Source organism: Neoarius graeffei, chromosome 2 (assembly GCF_027579695.1).
Source record: "Neoarius graeffei isolate fNeoGra1 chromosome 2, fNeoGra1.pri, whole genome shotgun sequence".
Lineage (NCBI taxonomy): Eukaryota > Metazoa > Chordata > Actinopteri > Siluriformes > Ariidae > Neoarius > Neoarius graeffei.
Window position 1 is genome coordinate 83,670,086 of NC_083570.1, and position 25,668 is coordinate 83,695,753.

At 42.9% G+C, this 25,668-nt stretch overlaps 1 protein-coding gene across 1 annotated transcript in view; it reads left to right on the top strand.

The window, feature by feature from the left end:
• Positions 1-25,668, top strand: part of b4galnt4a (beta-1,4-N-acetyl-galactosaminyl transferase 4a) — a 373,302-nt gene that overhangs the window by 177,230 nt on the left and 170,404 nt on the right. The window contains exon 3 of the mRNA XM_060915089.1: positions 23,884-23,979. Within this exon, the coding sequence (XP_060771072.1) occupies positions 23,884-23,979 (96 nt within the window). The remainder of the gene's footprint in view (positions 1-23,883; positions 23,980-25,668) is intronic.

Consider the following 25,668-nt stretch of genomic DNA (forward strand, 5'->3'; position numbering starts at 1 on the left):
ATACATGTAACTTGTATTGTGTGTTTAAGTTACCGGTATAAGATTATTTAATTTGCTTCAGAATGTGATTGTCTCAGTTCATCTGATTTATTTAATTCGCCTTTTACGTTTTATCAGAGAAAATGCATGCATGTACATGTATGTTGCATAAGTTATAACACCTATCCTGTTTTAATGAGAGTCAACCTACAATCAGTGAAGTCAAATCAGTCTTACTTGAGCAAGTTGGTAACGGTATGTCTTACTTTCACCATAAATTTTTATTTATATGACTTTGGTCTATAGCTGTCAAAGGCCTCGGCCTTAAAACCGGTTACCGCTGTGACGTCACGTACTCAGGGCTGGCTGGCTCAGCAGGACAGCTCGAACGCCAACTTTGTGGTCGATTTTAACTCTCAAAAATATTTTTTTTATTCCCATTTATGCAGCATACAAGAGTCAAGGATGGAGATACTATCCACTCAGAAATGTATTTAAAAATAAAAGTTCTGCATATCTGCTTTAAAGACAGAAAACAGAGAGGCTAGTGAGGAAATGACTTGACTCATGGACATTCCACAACATTAAATGTTACTATAAATGGTTGAAAAATCATGACATGTTGCTCAATAATAAATTAAAAATTTAATTATTGGCAAATTACTGTGATATAGGCAGAATAGAACACCAGGGACATGCCATTATTGGAAAATAATCAACTTCTGGGTGGTGACTGTAACTTTGCTTCATGTGTGACTGTATCACACAACTCCTGGAAGTTATGTAATGTAATGTTGTAATGTTACTAAGAGACCGGAAAGCACAAAACACCCTGAAGACTTTCCCATTACATAAAACCTAAACTTACACTGAAGACTCCTTCCATTTTTCTTTTAGCAGTGTGTTCTGTTGAGTTTTAAATTGTAAAAGCTAATTCTTCTTATTCTTCTTTTGGCTGCTCCCATTAGGGGTCACCACAGCAGATAATGTCTCTCCATCTCCTTCTGTCCTCCGTATCTTTTTCTGCAGCACCAACCGTCCTCATGTCCTTCTTCACCACATCCATAAATCTCATCTTTGGTCTTCCTCTTTTCCTTCTACCTGGCAACTCCATCTCCATAATTTTTCCCCCAATATACCCTAGATCTCTCCTCTGTACGTGTCCAAACCATCTCAGTCTCACCTCTCTCACTTTGTCTCCAAGCTGTCCTACATGTGCTGTCCCTCTAATATACTCATTTCTCATCCTGTCCAACTTTATCACTCCCAATAAGAATCTCAACGTCTTGTAAAAGCTAATTATATATTGCTGAAACCATAGTGTTTTGAGGTGTAAATGATGCCTTGCTGTTTTATTGGCACGTTGTGATTACACTGAGATGCCTTGTATATTGTAAAAATGTCTTCAGTATTGCAATGTGATATTTTTGCCATAAGACACACCCCTAGTATTCAAATGTGTATTAAAATGTATTCATCTGTTCTTCTACGCTACTACAACCTACTGAGGATACTTAATTACGGCAAAAGTCACCCCAGTCCGCCTACCCAGGACTCCATTTGGGAGTTGACTTGGATTTGAGGTGTACTTAACTTAAATAACAACAGATGGGCTGTGTTCTTAATTTAGATGTGAGATTTAGATTCAGTGGGATAACTTCGACTTGAGACGGACGTGAGAGCCTCTGACTCAGCTACAATGCTGCAGTTTACAAACACACACATCTTGGATCTACTATCCAATTATTACTATTTAATTATGTAACTATGGCCCTGCTTACACTTGGTTCTAAAATGTGTTTTGGGCGTGATCGGATCACAAGTGGACACAACCACCAAGAAGCGTTGTGAATTGATCACTCAAACCACTTGCTGAGATAGTCTGGGAAGCATTTGACCACATATCTTTTGGAATGTAAATGCTAATGTGTCCTGATGTGTCCCCGGCAAGTAGGAAAGTACGTCATCAATGCAGGACGTGGTGGTTGTTTTGGTGACAGTGCACTGATGTACGTGGTTGGAGTGCGAGAAAATAATGATAGTATGTTACACATTTAATGTTTTTAACTTAACTGTGTGCAGGGCCCTTTGACCTTCTTTGACGGAAGTGATGTAGGTAGTAAGAAAATCTGATCACAAGTGGTTAGCTGGACACCTTTGAGATGCATGACCCATACACGTGTAAAAGGCGATGTGTCTCAGCAGTCCCCTGTTAGGATTTCCCAAGGCAGACAGGTCCTAGGTGACAGGCCAGACCAAGAGCAGTTCACCAAAACCCCTTATGGAAATAAAAAAAAAATCAAGGGCCATGACGTCACCCGGTATGGCGCAGCCGGGGCCCCACCCTGGAGCCAGGCCCGGGGTTGGGGCTCGTATGCGAGCACCTGGTGGCCGGGTCTTTGCCCATGGGGCCTGGCCGGGCTCAGCCTGAAACAGTGACGTGAGCCCGACCTCCTGTAGGTTCACCACCCACAGAGGTAGCCGTAGGGGGCCGGTGCAGTGTGGATTGAGCGGCAGTCAAAGGCAGGGGCCTCAACAACCTGATCCCCAAACACAGCGACTAGCTGTTGGGACATGGAATGTCACTTCGCTGGGGGGGAAAGAGCCTGAGCTTGTGCGGGAGGTTGAGAGGTACTGGCTAGAGATAGCCAGGCTCACCTCCATGCATAGCTTGGGCTCCGGAACCCAGCTCCTCGAGAGGGGCTGGATTCTCCACTTCTCTGGAGTCGCCCATGGTGAGTGGCGGCGGGCTGGTGTGGGCTTGCTTATAGCTCCCCAGCTCAGCCGCCATGTGTTGGAGTTTGCCCCAGTGAACAAGAGGGTCGCCTCTCTGCGCCTTCGGGTCGGGGAGAGGGCTTTTGCTGTTGTTTGTGCCTACGGGCTGAATAGCAGTATAGAGTATCCAGCCTTCTTGGAGTCCCTGGGAGAGGTACTGAGAGGTGCTCAGACTGGGGACTCCATTGTTCTACTGGGGGACTTCAACACTCACGTGGGCGATGACAGTGATACCTGGAGGGGCGTGATTGGGAGGAACGGCCTCTCCGATCTGAACCCGAGTGGTGCTTTGTTATTGGACTTCTGTGCTAGTCATGGTTTGTCCATAACGAACACCATGTTCGAGCATAGGGGTGTCCATAAGTGCACATGGCACCAGGACACCTTAGGTCGGAGGTCGATGATTGACTTTGTTGTTGTTTCATCTGCTCTCCGGCCCTATGTCTTGGACACTGGGGTGAAGAGAGGGGCTGAGCTGTCAACTGATCACCACCTGGTGGTGTGTTGGATCCGCTGGCGGAGGAGGAAACCAGACAGACCTGGCAGGCCCAAACGTATGGTGAGGGTCTGCTGGGAACGTCTGGTCGAGCACTCTGTCGGGGAGGTCTTTAACTCCCACCTCCGGGAGAGCTTCTCCCAGCTTCCAAAGGAGGCGGGGGACATTGAGTCTGAGTGGACCATGTTCTCTAGCTCCATTGTCGACATGGCTGTTCGGAGCTGTGGCCTCAAGGTCTCCGGTGCCTGTCGTGGCAGCAACCCCCAAACCCGGTGGTGGACACCAGAAGTAAGGGATGCCGTCAAGCTGAAGAAGGAGTCCTATTGGGCCATGTTGGCCTCCGGGACTCCTGAGGCAGCTGACGGGCATCAGCAGGCCAGACGTGCCGCAGCTCAGGCAGTTGTGGAGGCAAAAACTCGGAACTGGGAGGAGTTCGGTGAGGCCATGGAGGAGGACTATCAGTCGGCCTTGAGGAAATTCTGGCAAACCATCCGGCACCTCAGGAGGGGGAAGCAGTACTCTGCCAACACTGTTTACAGTGCGGGTGGGAAGCTGTTGACCTCAACTGGGGATATTGTCAGGCGGTGGAAGGAATACTTCGAGGATCTCCTCAATCCCACCATCACGTCTTCCATTGAGGAAGCGGAGGCTGATGACTCAGAGGTGGACTCGTCCATTGCACAAGTCAAAGTCACTAAGGTGGTTTGCAAGCTCCTCGGTGGCAAGGCACCTGGGGTGGATGAGAGTATCTCAAGTCTCTGGATGTTGTGGGGCTGTCTTGGCTGACACGCCTCTGCAACATCGCATGGCGGTTGGGGACAGTGCCTCTGGAGTGGCAGACTGGGGTGGTGGTCCTTCTTTTTAAGAAAGGGGACCGGAGAGTGTGCTCCAATTATAGGGGAATCACACTTCTCAGCCCCCCTGGGAAGGTTTACTCCTGGGTACTGGAGAGGAGAATTCGGCCAATAGCCGAACCTCGGATCCAGGAGGAACGATGTGGTTTTCGTCCTGGTCATGGAACACTGGACCAGCTCTATACCCTTCATAGGGTGCTCGAGGGTTCATGGGAGTTTGCCCAACCAGTCCACATGTGCTTTGTGGATCTGGAGAAGGCATTCGACTGTGTCCCTCATGGTATCCTGTGGGGGGTGCTTCGGGAGTATGGGGTTCTAGGCTCTTCGCTAAGGGCTGTCCGATCCCTGTATGAATGGAGCAGGAGTCTGGTTCGCATTGCTGGCAGTAAGTCAGACCTGTTCCCAGTGCATGTTGGACTCTGGCAGGGCTGCCCTTTGTCACCGGTTCTGTTCATAATTTTTATGGACAGAATTTCTAGGTGCAGCCAGGGGCCGGAGGGAATCCTGTTTGGGAACCACAGGATTTCATCTCTGCTTTTTGCAGATGATGTCCTGTTGGCTTCTTCAAACCAGGACCTTCAGCATGCACTGGGGCGGTTTGCAGTCGAGTGTGAAGCGGCTGGGATGAGAATCAGCACCTCCAAGTCCGAGGCCATGGTTCTCGACTGGAAAAGGGTTGCTTGCCCTCTTCAGGTTGGTGGAGAAGTCCTGCCTCAAGTGGAGGAGTTTAAGTATCTCGGGATCTTGTTCAAGAGTGAGGGAAGGATGGCGCGTGAGATCGACAGGCAGATCGGTGCAGCCTCCGCAGTGATGCGGTTGCTTTACCGGTCCATTGTGGTGAAGAAGGAGCTGAGCCAAAAGGCGCAGCTCTCGATTTACTGGTCAGTCTACGATCCGACTCTCACCTATGGTCATGAGCTTTGGGTAATGACCGAAAGAACAAGATCGCGGACACAAGTGGCCAAAATGAGTTTCTTTTGCAGGGTGGCTGGGTGCTCCCTTAGAGGTAGGATGAGAAGCACAGTCACTCAGGAGGAGGTCGGAGTAGAGCCGCTGCTCCTCCACATTTGAGAGGAATCAGCTGAGGTGGCTTGGGCATCTCTTCCGGATGCCTCCTGGACGCCTCCCTGGGGAGGTGTTCCAGGCATGTCCCCCCGGGAGGAGGCCCCGGGGAAGACCCAGGACACGCTGGAGGGACTATGTCTCTCGGCTGGCCTGGGAACGCCTCGGTGTTCTTCCTGAGGAGCTGGCCGAGGTGTCTGGGGAGAGGGAAGTTTGGGCTTCCATGCTCAGACTGCTGCCTCCGTGACCCGGCCCCAGATAAGCGGAAGAAAATGAGATGAGATGAGATGAGATGAGATGAGATGAGATGAGATGAGATGAGATGAGAGACCCATACACATGTAAAAGGCGATGTGTCTCAGCAGTCCACTTGTGAGCCGATCACCCAAGATGCATTTTAAAACCAAGTGTAAACAGGACTTATGAGACAGACTACCCAAAACATTTTAGTCTTTCTCCAATTATGTATTTATTGACTGAGTGGGAGGGCCGGACAGGAAAATATTTGGCTCAAGGTCATGCCATATGGACCGAGCGCAGTGAGGTCCGTACAAATGACCAAGGGCCAAATATTTTCTCATCTGTCCCGACTCAACTCAGTCAATAAGCATTTTATCATATGACCTTTTTTTACCTAACATACACATTGGAAAACAATGAACAACGGTGTATGAAAAATGACTCAACTAAGCACAGTGAAAGTGGATTTTATTATCCAGATGATTTATTAGACTCAGACCTAATTGAACAAACTGAAATTGTCAAAGAAAATGGGAAAAAAGGTACTTTCGAGTAAAGAAAATCACTTGTTCATACAAGGACAACAACAAGAAAACACAGTTTAAAAAAAAAAACTAAGTACATCATGAAAGTTTTCAAAAGATTTCTTGCTGAAGTTAAGGAGGAAAGAGACATAACAGTCATCCCCTCTGAGGAGCTGGACAGCTTGCTAAGTAGTTTCAATATACAAGCAAAGAAAAAAGGAAATTTAGACTACAAACCTGACACTTTCTCTTCCTTTTCACAAAGTATTCAATGTTTCATTGACAACAACAAAAGTAAGATAAACATCCTGGAAGACGAAGACTTTAAAAAGTCCAGGGAAGTCCTGAAGTCCAAGCACAGAGACCTCAGAAAAAAAAGAAAACGGCAACAAACCAAATGCCACAGAAGCCTTGAGTGGTGGAGATATTGGTCGTATTTTTGAAGAAAACAATTTTAATACAATTGTTAAAAATTCCATCCATCCATTATCCGTAGCCGCTTATCCTGTGCAGGGTCACGGGCAAGCTGGAGCCTATCCTAGCTGACTATGGGAGAGAGACACCCTGGACAAGTCGCCAGGTCATCACAGGGCTGACACATTGAGGCAAACAACCATTCACACTCAGTCAGTTTAGAGTCACCAATTAACCTAACCTGCATGTCTTTGGACTGTGGGGGAAACCGGAGCAAACCCACACAGACATGGGGAGAACATGCAAACTCCACACAGAAAGGCCCCCGTCGGCTATTGGGCTCGAACCCAGAACCTTCTTGCTATGAGGCAACAGTGCTAACCACTACACCACTGTGCTGCCTTGTTAAAAATTGTTAAAAATAATAATTAAAAAAATAATTTAAAAAAAATCACTTTCACGGTGCTCATTTGTGTCGCTCATTTTTCAAAGTAACAATTCAGAGCAAAATGAAAATGGCAGGCGAGGGAAACGGGGCCGGGGCCACATGCGGCTTTTTCCGGACCGGATTCAAAAATCCATATCTGCCCAGTCACATGGTTTTTCCCAGTGGTTTTATTAAGAGCATTGTGCGGGTTCATATGGGTTCATATGGGTCATATGATAAGTACTCTTATAACCCAGCAAAGACAGCACAGAAAACAGGAGCCTCAGTAAGATATTTTCTGGGTGCCTTATGGAAGCATGGATCTGATTCATTGCTTGATAGAGTTTGCATGCCAGTGTATTTGTATATCAAATGAGCCATGGCGCTCTATTTCCACAAAACATTTCCTTAAGCTCAATAGGTTTTACAGTGCACTGAGCAAAAAAAAAAAAAAACTGTGTTTAAAGCATTTAACTCTGGTTGTATCAGATAGATGAATTACCACTTGGTCTGTCAGGTAGTTGTGCACTGTCAAACAGATCATTAATGATGCTGAAGTGGCTGCTTTATTTGAGCTGAGGGAAAGCAGCTCTCCCTCATGGCTTTGATAAGAAATAAGGAGTTCTGGCACATAGAGAGGGTTGGCCCATCTCTGACTGATAACTTTTAGGTGACAGCGCTGTCTATAATGTCTGTGGATGTCTGCCGATCATACCTCACTCATAGCAGGCTGTCATCTTCCTTTTCTCTCCCTCACACTCTTCCTCATTCAGACCTGTCACTCTTCACATAATGGTGTTCGTCTGAGCCAACTCCGTATCAGCAGCATGTCAAGTCCTCACCAGCTGTCACACATGAAAAAGTCAGTTCAGTTTGAGTTAATCCAAAGGTAAAAGGTCAAATTTAAGCCTGTATTCATGGCATAGCCAGAGTGGAGAACTCCATAGTACTGTATGATGAGTCATATCTCCCCAGGAACTCATGCAGTCAGCAAAGTAGGTGTCATAATGGAGGCGTAGGGCATATTCTTAACTGTCTTGTCTATAAATAATCAGCGATAACTACAAATAAAGCAGTTATTTCTACATAAAGAGCTTACGTGGACGAACGCATGCTATTGTGTTGATGTTTGTAGAGGGTGCTTTTGGAACCAGTGGATAGAAGGGTGGACAATAACCACCATTGTGTCTCATAACTTCATCTCCGAGCCAGCTGTCAGTGCTTCCTCACTTTTTCCATTCCTTTCGAACTCTTTCCATCCCTTCATTGCATGAGCTTCTGGCTGGTTTACGTCTCCTTCTGAGCAGGCTTTGGCATTCAGAATTTCGGGAAAGCACGTTGTAGAAAGGAGTGCGAGGCAATTCAGAAAAATCACTTTCCAAAACAGGAACATCCAATCTGTCCATCCAACTCCGCTGCCTGAAGGGGATTTGAACTAGCAGCAGTATTGAGCAGCAGTCGTAATGCAAGGAGCTATTAATATAACTCCATTTCTCTGGAGGATATGGAAAATATACCACTAGTATTTAACCCTCTAAACTCCCAGCTCGTTATTTAGTTGTTTATTTAAAACAAATGACTAACTGCAGTAACTACAGTGAAGCTAAAAGGAGAGAAATGCTGTTGCAAGGGTGAGAAATGTAACAGTTACTAGACTAGTTATAAGTCACTTAAACTATATGATAAACATAAAGTACCCCCAAACTCTAAAACATATTTTTAAATGATGACCTCCTCTTAACCTTATTAGCTCATCTGGTCATAAGGCCGATGAGTTATTGCCATGGCGTGGCATCCGGCATCCGTCCATCGTCCACAATTCACTTAAATCGTATGTCCTCCGTCAATTCTCCATGGATTTCCATTCCGATTGGTTTTTTTTTTTGATAGAACTCGTCACTCCGCACAAAACTTGGTCGTTGTTTTGTCAAATTTCTTGCTAATCAGTTAGTAATTACGTAACAAATTTTCCAGGCCTCTCACTAGAATTTTATCTCCTCTCTCATTTCTCATCAAAATTTAGTCCTTTGTTGATTTTCCTGTTGTAACCAATTTGTCGTTGGTCCTCTCTCACATTGTCATATTTCAGTTCTGTTTGATGTTTTGGTAATCATGGTTGTTTAGATGGCACCCAGATGAGCCACTACAGTTGTGGTCGGAAGTTTACATACAGTGACATGAATGTCATCTTGGATATGAATGTCATGGCAATATTTGGGCTTTCAGTAATTTCTTTGAATTGTTCTTTTTCTGTGGCAGAATGATTGTACAGCATATATCTTTAATTAAAAAAACACACTAGAATTTGGTGCACAAGTTTTAATTTTCTTTGGGTTTTCTGAAATCAACACAGGGTCAAACTTATACATACAGGGTCAAAAACTTACATACACTCACTTAGATATTTAATTCAGAGGTGCTGAAACTTCCAAAATGTCTCTTATCTTGCCAAAGCCAAGGTCTCTTAACTTCCTGTTAGTGATCATGATTGACTATACCTGGTAGCTTCTCTGTGCCTTCATAAAAAGGGTTTGTTTAGAGCACTCATTAGATTGACCAACACACAATACAATGGGAAAGTCCAAGGAGTTCAGTGCAGACTGAGAAAGAGGATTGCAGATGTACACAACTCCAGAATGTCTCTTGGAGCCATTTCTAAACAACTGCAAATTCCAAGATCCATTCAAACAATTGTATTCAAGTTATTGTGAGGTGTCACTTTGCCAAGCCACTTTGTTTCAAGAAAACCCAAACTGTCACCCTCAGCTGAAAGGAAATTGGTTTGGATGGTCAGGAACAACCTGGGAACCACCATGGCACAGCCCTGCTATGAACTGGAAGCTGATGGATCACTGTCTACAGTTCAGATCACCATGGACTAAGAGGCTGCTATCCAAGAAATAACCCCCTGCTCCAAAACTGACACCTTCAAGTTTAACTAAAGTTTGAAGCTGACCACATGGACAAAGAAAAAGCCTTCTGGAGGATAGCTGTATGAGACAAAGATTGAGTTGTTTGGCCACAATGACCACCATGTACAGAGGGACACTGTACCAGCTGGTGGTGGTGGTAGGATCATCATGCTCTGGGGCTGTTTTGCTGCCAGTGGAACTGGTTCATTGCATAAAGTGGATGGAATAATGAAGAAGGAGGACTACCTCAGAATTCTTCAGCATAAACCATCAGAAACTTGAACACGACTTGGGAGTTACAACAGGACAATGAACCCAAACACGCATCAGGGCTGGTTGCGGAGGATAAAGCAGGCTAACATTAAAGGTCTCCTTGCGTCGTTTTTTCATTAATTGTGCGGTGGTCTCTAGTATGAATGAATGCCCTGTGAGCTGGTTTTAGTGAAAAAAATGCTGTGGTTCTCCTGTTTCAGGCTGTTCTAGTTTGGTGGAGGAGTGGGTGGCAGGAGAACGACAGGATTTCAGCTCTTACTCATTAATATTCATGACATGTAAACGTGTTACCTCTGATTGGCTAACAGCACTGTGACGCTACCTCCAGTGAGTCAGAACAAGCGGATGTGGGTGTCTTACTACGGCGAGAGAGAAGGAACAAACCGCGAAGGGAAAAATACCGCGCGCTGACATCATTGAGGTGCGACGTGCGGAAATAAGAAAAATTCAACAAATGTTTGGGTTTTTACTGAACAAACAAACGAATAAAATGAACGAGTGACTTAAAAAAATGTGGGTGTCTTTGTAAAAACTGTTTTGATTGGCTATTATGGTCTCGACGTCGATGTTTTGACCAACACAATGTAGATAACATGAATTTTACATCACATTCAACGAGATTTAAACGAGACTAAAGATGGCAACTTACAAATAATGTGTAAACATCGTTGGAGTTAATAAAGTTTGAACAGCATGAAAGAACATACCCCAACCCCCCAAAATTAATTAAAAAAATTCTCAACGGATTTGGCATAATATAAAAAGGTCGTTTTTTACTCAGAAAAAGCGGAAAACTCTCATCCCTGCCGAGCTTGTGACCATGTCATGCATGCTAACGTGGAGAATATGAATATGCTATTTTGTAACAAAAACCTTCGAACAAAAAGTTCATGTTTTACTTACAGCTTGTGAGCTGGTGGTCGATCGTCTTGAAGGCACAGATCCAGGGATTAAATACAACCTTGAAGCAAAACCACTACTGAAGGCACCGAAGTTTGAAAAGTCACTGTGGTTGAAATGATCAGAACACAGTACTAATGCTGCATTATACTTCGCTGGTGGTATTCCAAAGATAAATTCCAACCATTTATTCTTCACCTCTTCTATCTTGGGCAAGAAATGCAGCGTTGATGTGTTACTGCCACAAATAACACAGGCACAAACTTGTTCAGACATGTTTTCAACTTGCTGTTAGGTCCTCTTCGTTAGCTACTGATGAGATGGGCTCTGCTCAGTGTTGCCAGATACTGCTGACGTTTTCCAGCCCAAAATATGTTCAAATCTGCCAAAATGCACTTAAAACTGCCCAATCTGGCAACACTGGCTCTGTTATCTCTCCTCGCGCTTAAATCCGAACTTCCTTCCCGTGGGCGGTCGCAAGCCAAGGTGGGCGAGGCCATGAATACTAATTTACGAAGTGACGTAAGATCGTATGGCTTTCTCAGATCCGCTCGTTTTTCCGACTATTTTCTTTCATAAGCTAATACAGGGAATGGGGGTAGAATTACATTTTCACATGCAGCATGCATATGCAACTCGGAGTGAACTATGGTATTTCAAAAAGAACCAGTATTAAACGTTTTTGGTGGAAGGGCACCTTTAAGCTTAAAACAAGTCCCGACTTCAACCCTATTGAAAATATATGGACCGTGCTTATAAGTCGAGTCCATGCCAAGAAAAAAAAAAATTTAATTGAACTCTACCAATTCTACCATGAAGAGTCATGAAATATCCAACCAGAATTCTGCCAGAAGCTTGGTCAAGGTGAATCTTGTAAAGAGACATTTTACCCAAATATTAGGTGTGCTGTATGTATATTTTTGACCCTGTATGTATAATTTTGACCCTGTGTTGATTTTCGGAAAGCCCAAAGAAAATTAAAACTTGTGCACCAAATTCTATTTTTTGTTGTTGTTTTTTACTTTAAACACTTTATTATTCCACATGGACCATTTTAATGGTTCAGTGGCACTTTAATATAGTCTCAAGAATAAATGTGGAAGTCTATCAAGTTTATTTTGATGTTGTTGGTTGTTTGGTGGCATATTTTTCCTTGAAACTAATTCAGTGGTGTTTCTTGTGGAGTGACATTTTAACCATCAGAAACTCATATATTCATTTTGCTGATTGCTTTAGTATTCTTTTAAACTGCTTTTAGGATGCATTTGATGTTTTTTTTTTAAATGATTGGTTTATTAATCATTTGTTTTGATGTGGATTTTGGAAACTTGTGAAACTGCAGCCGTGTGATTTCAAGGTTATGTTTTATTGGGATTTTAATGAAGTTTATTGTTTCAACTTCCACATACAATGTATATTTGACTTTATAGACTCTTCCTAGGGCGGCACGGTGGTGTAGTGGTTAGCGCTGTCGCCTCACAGCAAGAAGGTCCTCGTTTGAGCCCCGTGGCCGGCGAGGGCCTTTCTGTGCGGAGTTTGCATGTTCTGCGTGGGTTTGCTCCGGTTTCCCCCAAAGACATGCAGGTTAGGTTAACTGGTGACTCTAAATTGACCGTAGGTGTGAATGGTTGTCTGTGTCTATGTGTCAGCCCTGTGATGACCTGGTGACTTGTCCAGGGTGTACCCTGCCTTTCGCCCGTAGTCAGCTGGGATAGGCTCCAGCTTGCCTGCGACCCTGTGGAACAGGATAAAGCGGCTACAGATAATGAGATGAGAGACTCTTCCTTTCTTACTCAGTAGCATTGAGTAATGGAAAGAATTTTGTGTGTGTGTGTTTTAACTTACAGTAGTGTACAAAAGTCAGGCACATGTAAAGAAATGCTGGAGACGAAAAATGCCTGAAAAATAATGAAATGAAATGTTTCAACATTTAAAAAATACTATAAACAGCAGTAAGCCATCATAAATGAAACAAAGTCAATATTCGGTGTGAGACGACCCTTTGCTTTAAAAAAATAGTAGTCTCAGTTATGATGAATGCAGTTTTATAAGGAAATGAGCTGTATGTTTTACTGAGCATCTCACAGAACCAGCCACAGTTCTTCTGGACACTTTGACTGTCACACTCGCTTCTTCATTTTGCACCAAAACCCAGTAGCTTCATTATTTTTCTTTTTTAATCTGAAAAAGTGGTCTCTTATGTAATATGCTGCTCAGATACAAACATTGTTTTTTTTATGTAACATTTAATGTTGTGGGCAGCACGGTGGTGTAGTGGTTAGCACTGTCGCCTCACAGCAAGAAGGTCCGGGTTCGAGCCCCGTGGCCGGCGAGGGCCTTTCTGTGTGGAGTTTGCATGTTCTCCCCGTGTCCGCATGGGTTTCCTCCGGGTGCTCCGGTTTCCCCCACAGTCCAAAGACATGCAGGTTAGGTTAACTGGTGACTCTAAATTGACCGTAGGTGTGAATGGTTGTCTGTGTCTATGTGTCAGCCAAAATATTTTGTACTGACTCAATAATGTAGATGTCATAGAATAGAAATCTATAACAAAGTTTGTATGAAAAAAATAGGGTGCCTAAGACTTTTGCACAGTACTGTATATTTTCTTGCATCACATATTCCTTTTTTATCAGTAGGATGTCTAGACCTGTGGTGATATTAAACACTGCTGAGACTGTGATATTATATTTTCCTAAGATGAGGTCACAAGAAATATTGCGCCGTGTTCATCTCTGTCGAAGCTTGCCACTATTGTTGTTTGAATAGACAACAACTAGTCATTCACCCATATTCTGTATTTATATTTTCCCTTCCATCGCTCTTGAAATACCGTAGGAATTGGAGGAAGGTCACGATCATGATGGTCATTATCGATTTGGCTGGAATTTTAAGAACAACAACAAAAAAAAACTGACTTTACTCTTAGTGTAAGTATAGTGAAAGTAGAAAATTGATGTTGGTCCAGTGTTCTTGTTTGCTTTCCTGCTGAAGGACTGTTTTCTTCCCTGAACCATTTCTTGCTGCTCATCAATTAGAACCATCATGTTTGGTCATAGAGTAAAGCTGCTAATTGCTTCAGTGTGGCTTCTTTGTCCCTCAGGTAGTAATACATTGGCCTTATGTGCCTCTGGGCCAAACTGTGCTCACCTCATGCCTGTAGGTCCTATTAATCCTGCTTTAAATGAAGTGGAGTCATTCTATCAGGTTGGCTATTGACTGCACCGTACCCTTAATTACATCCCTATGCCTGCTCTTGGCTGCCTCGTGAATAATTTAACAGCACCGAAATAATCACACACTTAGTGCAAAAGGCTCTTTCTTTCCAACAAGCAGCAGGAATGCAAAGTGCTGTTCTGCTTCAGCAGAACACTCCGTGTGTATCAGGGTGATACGTTAAAATCTCATGTGTACATGTGGTGCAGGGGATGAGCCAACAGGTGACACCTGTTCCTAACATCTCAATTCGTGTTCGTAAACCAGAAAAGAAAAAGAAATCGTTCATTGGTCTGAAGAACACTGACCATAGCTGACCTTCTGTGCAAATTTGTTTTTCTGTTTCTTGGCTCGCACCAAAATGAGATGCTTTTTCAAGTGCCAGAGATGTCAGAGTCACTGGTGTGTTTACTGTTTACATTTCGCTTAACACACCCACTCACGCAGCCAGGGCGAATGGATTGTGAATAAACTGTGTGTAATTAGCATGAGGCTCCGTCGTCCTCCAGGGAGGGCGCCAAGGTGATTAGGGATTTTATATCCTGCCCCCATGAGGGTTTCTGATTTCTCAACACTCACAGGAACTGTCATGGTATTAATTAATGAAGTGTATGATTCATTTGTTAATCACTGTCAACGGTATAGCACCATAATATAAAGTTTAATTTATATGACAGTGTGTTTAGAAATATTTGCCGTGTTCTCTCTCTCTCTTTTTATTTAATCAGTTCTCATTCTCTTCAATTACATACAGTACTGTAATGTGATGACTAATCCATCTTCCTTTCAGACAACATACGAAGCTCTGAAATTTGTACTTGTCAAATTCCTGTTCATATTTACTTTTATCTGTGCGTTTTATGTTGTATGGTTTGGTTTGTTTCCTGGCTGTGTTCTCCTCCTGTTCTTGAGCTTGTCTATGTCTTGTCTTGTGTTTTAATATAATCTTGATTGCATTTTAAAAATAATAATAAATAAGCTTTCCTGCTCATCTAGCTCTATCTGTTGATCCATCTTCATCCTCATTTATAAAAGTGTTTGGAAAGAAATTACAGAAACTTCTGGGACAATGCTGAGTATCTATAGTAACTCCTACATTAGCCATCTATCTAACTGCTATACAACCAGCCAGCTGACTATAACAGGAAGGTGAACTTGTGTTTCTTATCTAGCTAACCTGTCTAGGGTTGTTTCTGGTCTATAATGGGCGGCATGGTGGTGTAGTGGTTAGCACGGTCGCCTCACAGGAACCCAGCGGCTGGTGAGGGCCTTTCTGTGTGGAGTTTGCATGGTCTCCCCGTGTCTGCATGGGTTTCCTCTGGGTGCTCTGGTTTTCCCCACAATCCAAAGACATGCGGTTAGGTTAATATGGGACGGCCTTGGGCTGAGGCACCCTTGAGTGAGGCGCTTAACTCCTAACTGCTCCCCAGGTGCTGTTAGCATGGCTGCCCACTGCTCTGGGTACGTGTGTGTGCTCATTGCTCGCGTGTATGTTCACATACCGTACATGTGATGGGTTAAATGCAGAGAGGAAATTTCACAAGTGTGTGATGAATAAAGTTGTGCTTTCTTTTCTTTCTAATAATGTGCTGGGTTTTGTTGTATTAGTATGTGTTATAGGTGGCCTACACATATATACAGGTATTCAATATCTATTTCAAGGCTTCCAGTCTGCTAACTTCATTTATCTGAGCAATTAGGACATGGTGAATTAGCTTTCATAGCTGCCTACCTAGCTTACTTGGTTTACCACAATACTATCCTTCTCTAACTTACAACCCCAATTCCAAAAATAGTTGGGACACTGTGTAAAACATAAATAAAACAGAATGTGAAGATTTGCAAATCATGGAAACCCTATATTTCATTGAAAATAGTACAAAGACAACATATCAAATGTTGAAACTGAGAAATTTTATTATTTTGTGGGGTTTTTTTGAAAAAAATATGCTCAATTTGATGTCAGCAACACATTTCAGAAAAGTTGGGACGGGGCAACAAAAGACTGAAAAAGTTGTGTCATGCTGAAAAAAAACATAATTTGGTTAACTGGCATCAGGTCAGTAACATGACTGGGTATAAAAAGAGCATCCCAGAGAGGCGGAGTCTTTCAGAAGTAAAGATGGGGAGGGGTTCACCGCTCTGTGAAAGACTGTGTGGGCAAACAGTGCAACAATTTAAGAATAACGTTCCTCAATGTAAAATTGCAAAGAATTTGGGGATCACATCATGTATGGTACATAATATTATTAAAAGATTCAGATAATCTGGATAAATCTTTGTATGCAAGAGACAAGGCTGAAAACTGACATTGGATGCCTGTGATCTTCAGGCCCTCAGAAGACACTGCATTAAAAGCAGACACGTGTCTGTAGTGGAAATCAGTGTATGGGCTCAGGGACACTTCAGAAAACCATTGTCTGTGAAAACAGTTCATTACTGCATCCACAAATGCAAGTTAAAACCAGATATAAACAATATCCAGAAACACTGCCACCTTCTCTGGGCCCGAGCTCTTTTACGATGGACTGAGGCGAAGTGGAAAATTGTCCCGAGGTCTGATGAATCAAAAGTAGAAATTCTTGTTAGAAATCATGGACACCACGTCCTCCAGGCTAAAGAGGAGAGGGACCATCCGGCTTGTTATCAGTGCACAGTTCCAAAGCCAGCATCTGTGATGGTATGAGGGTGCATTAGTGCACATGACATGGGTAGCTTGTACATCTGGGAAGGCATCATTAATGATGAATGATAAATACATATTTCAGAGCAATATGCTGCCATCCAGACAAAATCTTTTTCAGGGAAGGCCTTCCTTCTTTCAGCAAGACAATGCGGAACCGCTTTCTTCACCGATTGAAACTGCATGGCTCCGTAGTTAAAGAGTCCAGGTGTTAAACTGACCTGCCTGCAGTCCAGACCTGTCTCCCATTTAAAATATTTGGCGCATTATGAAGCGCAAAATAGGACAAAGGAGACCCCGAACTGTTGAGCAACTGAAATTGTATATCAGGCAAGAATGAGACAACATTTTTCTTTCAAAACTACAGCAATTGTTCTCCTCAGTTCCCAAATATTTACAGAGTGTTGTTAAAATTAGAGGTGATGCAACACAGTGGTAAGCATGCCCCTGTCCCAACTTTTCTGAAATGTTGCTGCTGACATCAAATTCAATATGAGCATATTTTTAAAAAACATTAACATTTCTTAATTTCAACATTTGATATGTTGTCTTTTCAGCGTTGTCTTTTCAATTAAATATAGAGTTTCCATTATTTGCAAATTATCACATTCTGTATTTATTTATAGTTTACACAGCATCCCAACTTTTTTGGAATTGGGGTTGTACTATCTTTTTCACAATAGTAGCCTAGAATAGTTTACTGTCATTTCCATAGTGTTAGTCTACTATGGCTGACATTTGATTCCACAATGCTAGTCTACTGTAATTTATTGTTTTCCACAGTGCAAGCATATTAACTTACTCTCATTTCCAAAATGCTATTCTACTACAACTGCGAGTTGGCCTAGTGGTTGGCGTGTCCACCTCTCTATCGGGAGATCGTGAGTTCTACTCACGATCGGATCATACCAAAGACCATCATAAAAATGGTACCATCTGGCAAGGCACACCACAGTACAGATGTGAGTGGGGAGTCAAACTCTTGTGGTTACCAGAGGACTAGCCCCCCCCCCCCCCCCCCCCCCCCCCCCCCCCACTGTAACCCTAGCTATGTAATAGGCGAGAGGCCGAGGGTTACGGAGATCGGCACGGCCCTGGGTGCCACTTGGCGTGGGAAGGACTTTGATTGATTGATTCTACTACAGCCTTCTCACACTCTACAATGCTAGTCTACTTAACTTACTCAGTTTTCGACAGTACAAGCCTACAATACCTTATTTTCTTTTCCACAATAACTATAAGTATATTTCCACAGTGCTAAACTACTATAACTTACTCTCCTTTCCACAATGCTAGCCTACTATATCTTACACTGTTTTTCAAAATGATAGCCTACTACAGTTAGCTCCCTGTGTACAGTGCAAGCCTACTTAACATACATACTTTTCCACAATTCTCACTGTTCTGACTCACTTTCTTTTCCACAGTGCTAGTATACTATAAATTACTTCGCAGGGCTGACACATAGAGACAAACAACCATTCACACTCACACCTACGGTCAATTTAGAGCCACCAATTAGCCTAACCTGCATGTCTTTGGATTGTGGGGGAAACCGGAGCACCCGGAGGAAATCCATGCAGACACAGGGAGAACATGCAAACTCCACACAGAAAGGCCCTCGTCGGCCGCTGGGCTCAAACCCAAGACCTTCTTGCTGTGAGGCGACAGTGCTAACCACTACACCATCCTGTGTGTGTATATATATATATATATATATATATATATATATATATATATATATATACACACACTTCAGTAATGGCCCTCAAATTCCAGTGTAGCTACACTCTTGTTAAAAGTCTTCATTTTGTCTGACCATTGGTAGCTACAGGGGCTTTTCACTGACATCACAGACTTTTGTTTATCACCCAGCATCTGCGATATTGTTGGGCAAACAAAGATATACAGCTCAACGGTTAATGACAATCGAGATGACTGCAGTCAGTACAATCTCTCTGGAATGATTAATAATGTATATATTATACCAGCAGATTGCCTTACATCCAAAAGCTGAAACATGCAGGCATCACAGATCCATATAATTTACCCACAAATGTATTTATGGGCGGCACGGTGGTGTAGTGGTTAGCGCTGTCGCCTCACAGCAAGAAGGTCCGGGTTTGAGCCCCGTGGCCGACGAGGGCCTTTCTATGTGGAGTTTGCATGTTCTCCCCGTGACCGTGTGGGTTTCCTCCGGGTGCTCCGGTTTCCCCCACAGTCCAAAGACATGCAGGTTAGGTTAACTGGTGACTAAATTGACCGTAGGTGTGAATGTGAGTGTGAATGGTTGTCTGTGTCTATGTGTCAGCCCTGTGATGACCTGGCGACTTATCCAGGGTGTACCCCGCCTTTCACCCGTAGTCAGCTGGGATAGGCTCCAGCTTGCCTGCGACCCTGTAGAAGGATAAAGCGGCTAGAGATAATGAGATGAGATGAGAATGTATTTATTTAGGCGGCACAGTGGTGTAGTGGTTAGCACTGGTTTGGTTGCTCTAAATTGACCGTAGGTGTGAATGTAAGTGTGAATGTTGTTTGTCTCTATGTGTCAGCCCTGCGATGACCTGGCAACTTGTCCAGGGTGTACCCCGCCTCTCCCCATAGTCTGCTGGGATAGGCTCCAACTTGCCTGCGACCCTGTACAGGATAAGTGTTTACAGATAATGGATGGATGGCCGGATAAACAAATCCGCAGTTACGATGGCGTCATGTCAAAGGTCCCTAGAGGTTAGGGTTTTATCTAAGTCTTGACTGACAAAGGAGGTCTTAAACTGCAACACTCCTGCTTATATAGCAATCCTTATACTGCTGCTACAGTAGTGTTGTTGTTGTTGTTTCTCTCTGGAGGTTTGCGATTTCATTTTAGAGAATCATTCTGCCCAATGTATTTTAGAACAGGACACTGCACTTCACTACTCTCTGTTCTGGTCTGTGTCCAGCTAACCTAATTTAGTCTTGATGCATTGAGTTAATATCTGAATTCTTCATCAGTTTGGCATGCATTGTGGTCCATGCCGAGAAGCAGAAAAGATAGCAGCTGAGTCTGTCTGCAGTATTTACTGGAGCCCAAAAAGGGCCGTGGATATTTGTAGTACTGAGAGCGCTTTGCGATGACTAGGCCATTTATCTGAATTCAGCTTTACTAGATTAAAGTGAGCGCAGGCACCATGTGCACACAATGCGGTTTTCTTCTAATGAATGCTAATATTTGAGTTGTACATAATTTTCCTGTCTCGTCACAGAAAATATAAAAATGAAATGAAACTTTTTCATAATAGTCCCACGATCTCACCTACGCTGCTGCTGCTGTCGTGCCACTGTTTCAACTTGGTTTTGTATGAAAATATTAGGAACCGGTGAAACACTGTATACATTTGTTTCAAGATTTAACTATGGGATATACATGAGTGATGATCCAAACCCCTCAGGTCATTATCACACATATTGCCGGGTTGAGAAAATTAAAATTTGATTTGTGGTGGGGCTCGTTTGCACTGCGCTGGTGGATAACCTGACATGAAAAATGAGCCCAAGACTCTCATTTTCACACCAGGCCTGTTTACAGTTTAACGAGTAGAATTAATTAACCTCATTGATATTCCATACCTACTATTACTCCAGGTGTGTTGTGATGCTCAGGATCTGTCTTTAAGCCCTTTACACTCTCTTTACACTAATCGGCTAATCTAAGATCAGTTTTGCTGATGGTTAAAGTTGGAAAAGAGGTCGGAGCAGTAAGTAAGTACTGACATCTTTGGTAGATTTTTGAGATAATTAATAGCCACCTTTCCCTGGATCCCTGGAGTAGTGACACATGATTTCAGTTACCCCAGAGGATAGTAGTAAATCACTTAAGTTTTATATAGAAGGGCTCCAAATCGTTTTTGTCTTACATGACACTATATTTATAGGCAGGTTATTTAAACAGTTAACCTAAAACGAAGCACTGAAATTTGTGTGTGAAGAACGGGAATAAATTAAAACAGTGAACTGCAATAGTGATGGTTTTATTCCCTGTTAACACCATCGTGTCCTCTGGCACAACATTTTAAAAATGCTGATGCAAAGCAGAGCCAGGAGGAAGGACCATGCCTTGACACTGAGCCAAATCCATGATTGAGCTCTTCACTAATGGAAATATTTCTCTTATAAGTTTAGCATTGATTTCTGCACTTAAGCTCCATTAGCTAACTGAGAAAATGTTTCTAGTGAAATCAAATAAAGTAAGAAATTAAGAATGGCAAAGCTGAAACGCAGGTGAGTGGGCGTTTTCGTTTTCATAAGTAAGAGCGAAGAGCTGTGAGAGTTTTATAGTGCTAGATATGAGGGGAGTCTGGAAATATGCGCTCAACATTTAATAAAGTTACGCCTTCATCTTCCACACAGTGTGTTTCAAAGGAACTAAAGTGCTCACGAAGGAGGGAGGTCTCACTTTCAGCACACAAACAAAACAGTTGTGGACGTTTTGGGTTTTTGGGGGGAATCCGAAGTCCCATATGACCATGTTTCATAAATGAGAGATGAAAAGTATGCTGAATACTTAATGAGGAACACAGAATATTATGCATGTGAAAGATGAATCATTTCCCAAATCAAGCTAAAAGATGAGGAATTTAATTTGCTGTGAAGGAAAAAAAAAGCTTTAGTTTGTTTTATTATTCCAGATTATTGAATTATTTTTGACTGGTCAGATAATGGCCTCGATTATACTAAAATGCTGTTCTGTGGTCTGAAGCCGGCGATGGAAATATGACTTGTTGAAAGTGTTTTCTTCAAAAGAATTAAGCTTTTAATAATACTCCTGCATAGAGAATCTGAAATCTTGTTGTTTTCCCCAATGTTTAATTAATAAAAAAAAGAGAGAGAGAGAGACGTGTGGGTGGTATGGTGGTGTAGTGGTTAGCACGGTCGCCTCACAGCAAGAAGGTTCTGGGTTTGAACCCAGCGGCCGGCAAGGGCCTTTCTGTGTGGAGTCTGCGTGGGTTTCCTCCGGGTGCTCCGGTTTCCCCCACAATCCAAAGACATGCAGTTAGGTTGACGTGGGGTGCCCTTGAGCGAGGTACCTGACCCCTGACCGCTCCCTGGGCGCTGTAGTGTGGTTGCCCACTGCTCTGGGTGTGTGCGTGTGTTCACTGCTTCAGATGGGTTAAATGCAGAGGATGAATTTCACTGTGCTTGAAGTGTGCATGTGACGAATAAAGGTTTCTTCTTCTTCTAAGTACGAGTTTCCAGATTTTCTCCATCAACCACCTTGAATGTTTAATGAATATATGACACACAACACACTTTTTTTTTTTCTTTTTTTTGTGTACTGATCATTGGATGTTGGGGTTTTGGCCAAATTTCATTCTTAAACAAATAACAAACTTTGACAATCCAGCTTTAAGAAAACTTAATATCCAGTATTAAGTGCCAAGTGATATGGAAGTGTTTTTGTTTATTTATAACCCTGCCTTGGTTGTCTATGTGTAAAGATCATATCGGATAAGGAGCCAGTTCAACAAACATGGTAGTAAAAATTGTCAGTCTGCCTAAAAATGTCTAAAACATTGATTGCTCGGTGTGATTACCTCTGACATGCTTTGGACCAAGGCAATGGATAGCTGCATGAGGTAGCGAAATGAAGAGCAGACTAATCAAGTTTGTAATTTGATACCAGCTGTCAAAATGTCTGCAACGCATCTGTGCCGCACCTGGAATAAAATCACCGCTGCACTAAAATTCCACTTTTGAGAGGTGTTGCAATGCTTTGCAATTTACTTGTGGTTGAGATATTGGCTGGTTGGCTGGGAAGTCAAACAGGTGTTTTTGTTATCTGGTCATGCACAATATAAAGGTTACTGGGTCAGTTTAGCTTAGCTAGGCCCAACTTGGCACAAAACTGTTCAGTTTCACAGGTTTATGTCTCTCTATGCATTGGAAGTCTATTGATTGATGGGAAAATAAGTAGGCTACCATTGACAGTGATGTACAGGTGTAGACACTCACTCACTTCCTACTCATTCCCTCCGAAACCTCCTTCCTTCCACAGCTGATGCTTGACCGTGATCATGCTGCCAACAAGCTTTATTCATTATTTATGACTTATGGTTAGATCACATTTTAGGTTGCGTTCATCCCAAAATTCAGATTTCCAAAAGGTTTGTAAACATAATAATAATAATAATAATAATAATTTATTATAGAGCCTTTCTCAATACCCAAGGTCACTTTACAATTATAAGGAAAGGGGGGAAGGAAGTCCACCAAATAAAGGTCAAGATGTCATTCCAATGGTGTAGCAGCCACAGTCCCACCAAAAGGCGCACGAAAACAAGTCCCACACCTCCAGCACAGCCGCCGCGACGCCACTGGGCAACACTCCCTGGAACACCGCACCATGAATCCACAAACCGAGCACAGAAGCACCGCTAAGCAGAGCGCTGGTATATCCCAAACTGCCTGCACAGCTGCCGCGACGCCACCAAGCAACATCGCTCGGAACACCGTGCCAAGCACAAAAGCACCGCCGCACAGAGCGCTGAACAACCCCGATGTTAAAATGAGCAACACGCTTATTGCAGTCCATAGTGAGGAGCACAGGCATCACCCACGGCAAACCAAAGCCTGGAGGGAACCGACGCCCAAAACTGGGTCCGGAGCTAGACCACAACCAGAGGACAAAACACTCAAACAAAAAACAAACATCAAACTACACAAACACAAAAAAGAAAAACAAAAGATAAAATAAAATAAAAAGCTCTGGTGAGAAGCGGCAGCCAGAATGTGCACGGCGTACTCTCAACCGTAAATGGAAAAAAAAAGGCTTTTTTAGGCTTTTTATTATCTTATTCTTTTACGATGCTCAGTTTCTCGCTTAAAGACCGGTTTTCAGCTTAACCCTCTAACTGTATAAGCTAAACAGCATTTTGTCTGCAGTGGTTGTTTGTCAGTTTATAGGTATTCTTAAATGACATTAGATTACAGGCCTGCTGTCAAACAATAGAACAATATGAGCAACACCTCAAGGGTTATGCAAACTGAAATAAAACACATCATCATATCAAAATGACACTGAAGCGCATCCACAGATTGCATCTGTATTTGATCACTAGGATATACCTGATGTTTGTTTCTCTCTCTCTCTCTCAGGAGGATGAGCTTCATGCTGCTGCAGCTCACAGAGATCAGTCTGAGATCCTGAAGTTCCTTGCTCAGAAGCACAAGAAGTTGCCATGGAAACCTGAGGTTAGCCTGCATCATTGCTCTTTACTTTGATTAGGAATTTGGCACCATAATGATCACTTTCCGAAAATAAAACAGCTTGTTTATTCATGTGTCTTGATAACTCCACGTCCTACATAGAAATATGTGGCATCCTCATTAGGGAATCACAAATAACATGAAACTTTTGGAAGCCCATAGAGATACGGTTAGCACTATAGCCGAAGTATAACTTTTGGTCATGCGGAGGGTTTGGGTTTTTTTTGTTTGTTTGTTTGTTTTAGTAAATTACCAACACATCTGAGGAAAATGTTGACATTCTTAATATTTTTGTCTTATTGCATTTGTCATCCTGCCTTTTCATTGTCCACATACATTGGTGCTTGAAAGTTTGTGAACCCTTTAGAATTTTCGATATTTCCGCATAAATATGACCTAAAACATCATCAGATTTTCACACAAGTCCTAAAAGTAGATAAAGAGAACCCAGTTAAACAAATGAGACAAAAATATTATACTTGGTCATTTATTTATTGAAGAAAATGATCCAATATTACATATCTGTGAGTGGCAAAAGTATGTGAACCTTTGCTTTCAGTATCTGGTGTGACCCCCTTGTGCAGCAATAACTGCAACTCAACGTTTTCAGTAACTGTTGATCAGTCCTGCACACCGGCTTGGAGGAATTTTAGCCCGTTCCTCCGTACAGAACAGCTTCAACTCTGGGATGTTGGTGGGTTTCCTCACATGAACTGCTCGCTTCAGGTCCTTCCACAACATTTCGATTGGATTAAGGTCAGGACTTTGACTTGGCCATTCCAAAACATTAACTTTATTCTTCTTTAACCATTCTTTGGTAGAATGACTTGTGTGCTTAGGGTCGTTGTCTTGCTGCATGACCCACCTTCTCTTGAGATTCAGTTCATGGACAGATGTCCTGATATTTTCCTTTAGAATTCGCTGGTATAATTCAGAATTCATTGTTCCATCAATGGTGGCAAGCTGTCCTGGCCCAGCTGCAGCAAAACAGGCCCAAACCATGATGCTACCACCACCATGTTTCACAGATGGGATAAGGTTCTTATGCTGGAATGCAGTGTTTTCCTTTCTCCAAACATAATGCTTCTCATTTAAACCAAAAAGTTCTATTTTGGTCTCATCCGTCCACAAAACTTTTTTTCAGTAGCCTTCTGGCTTGTCCATGTGATCTTTAGCAAACTGCAGATGAGTAGCAATGTTCTTTTTGGAGAGCAGTGGCTTTCTCCTTGCAACCCTGCCATGCACACCATTGTTGTTCAGTGTTTTCCTGATGGTGGACTCATGAACATTAGCCAATATGAGAAAGGCCTTCAGTTGCTGAGAAGTTACCTTGGGGTCCTTTGTGACCTCGCTGACTATTACACGCCTTGCTCTTGAAGTGATCTTTATTGGTCGACCACTCCTGGGGAGGGTAACAGTGGTCTTGAATTTCCTTCATTTGTACACAATCTGTCTAACTGTAGATTGGTGGAGTCCAAACTCTTTAGAGATGGTTTTGTAACCTTTTCCAGTCTGATGAGCATCAACAACGCTTTTTCTGAGGTCCTCAGAAATCTCCTTTGTTCATGCCATGATACACTTCCACAAACATGTGTTGTGAAGATCAGACTTTGATAGATCCCTGTTCTTTAAATAAAACAGGGTGCCCACTCACACCTGATTGTCATCCCATTG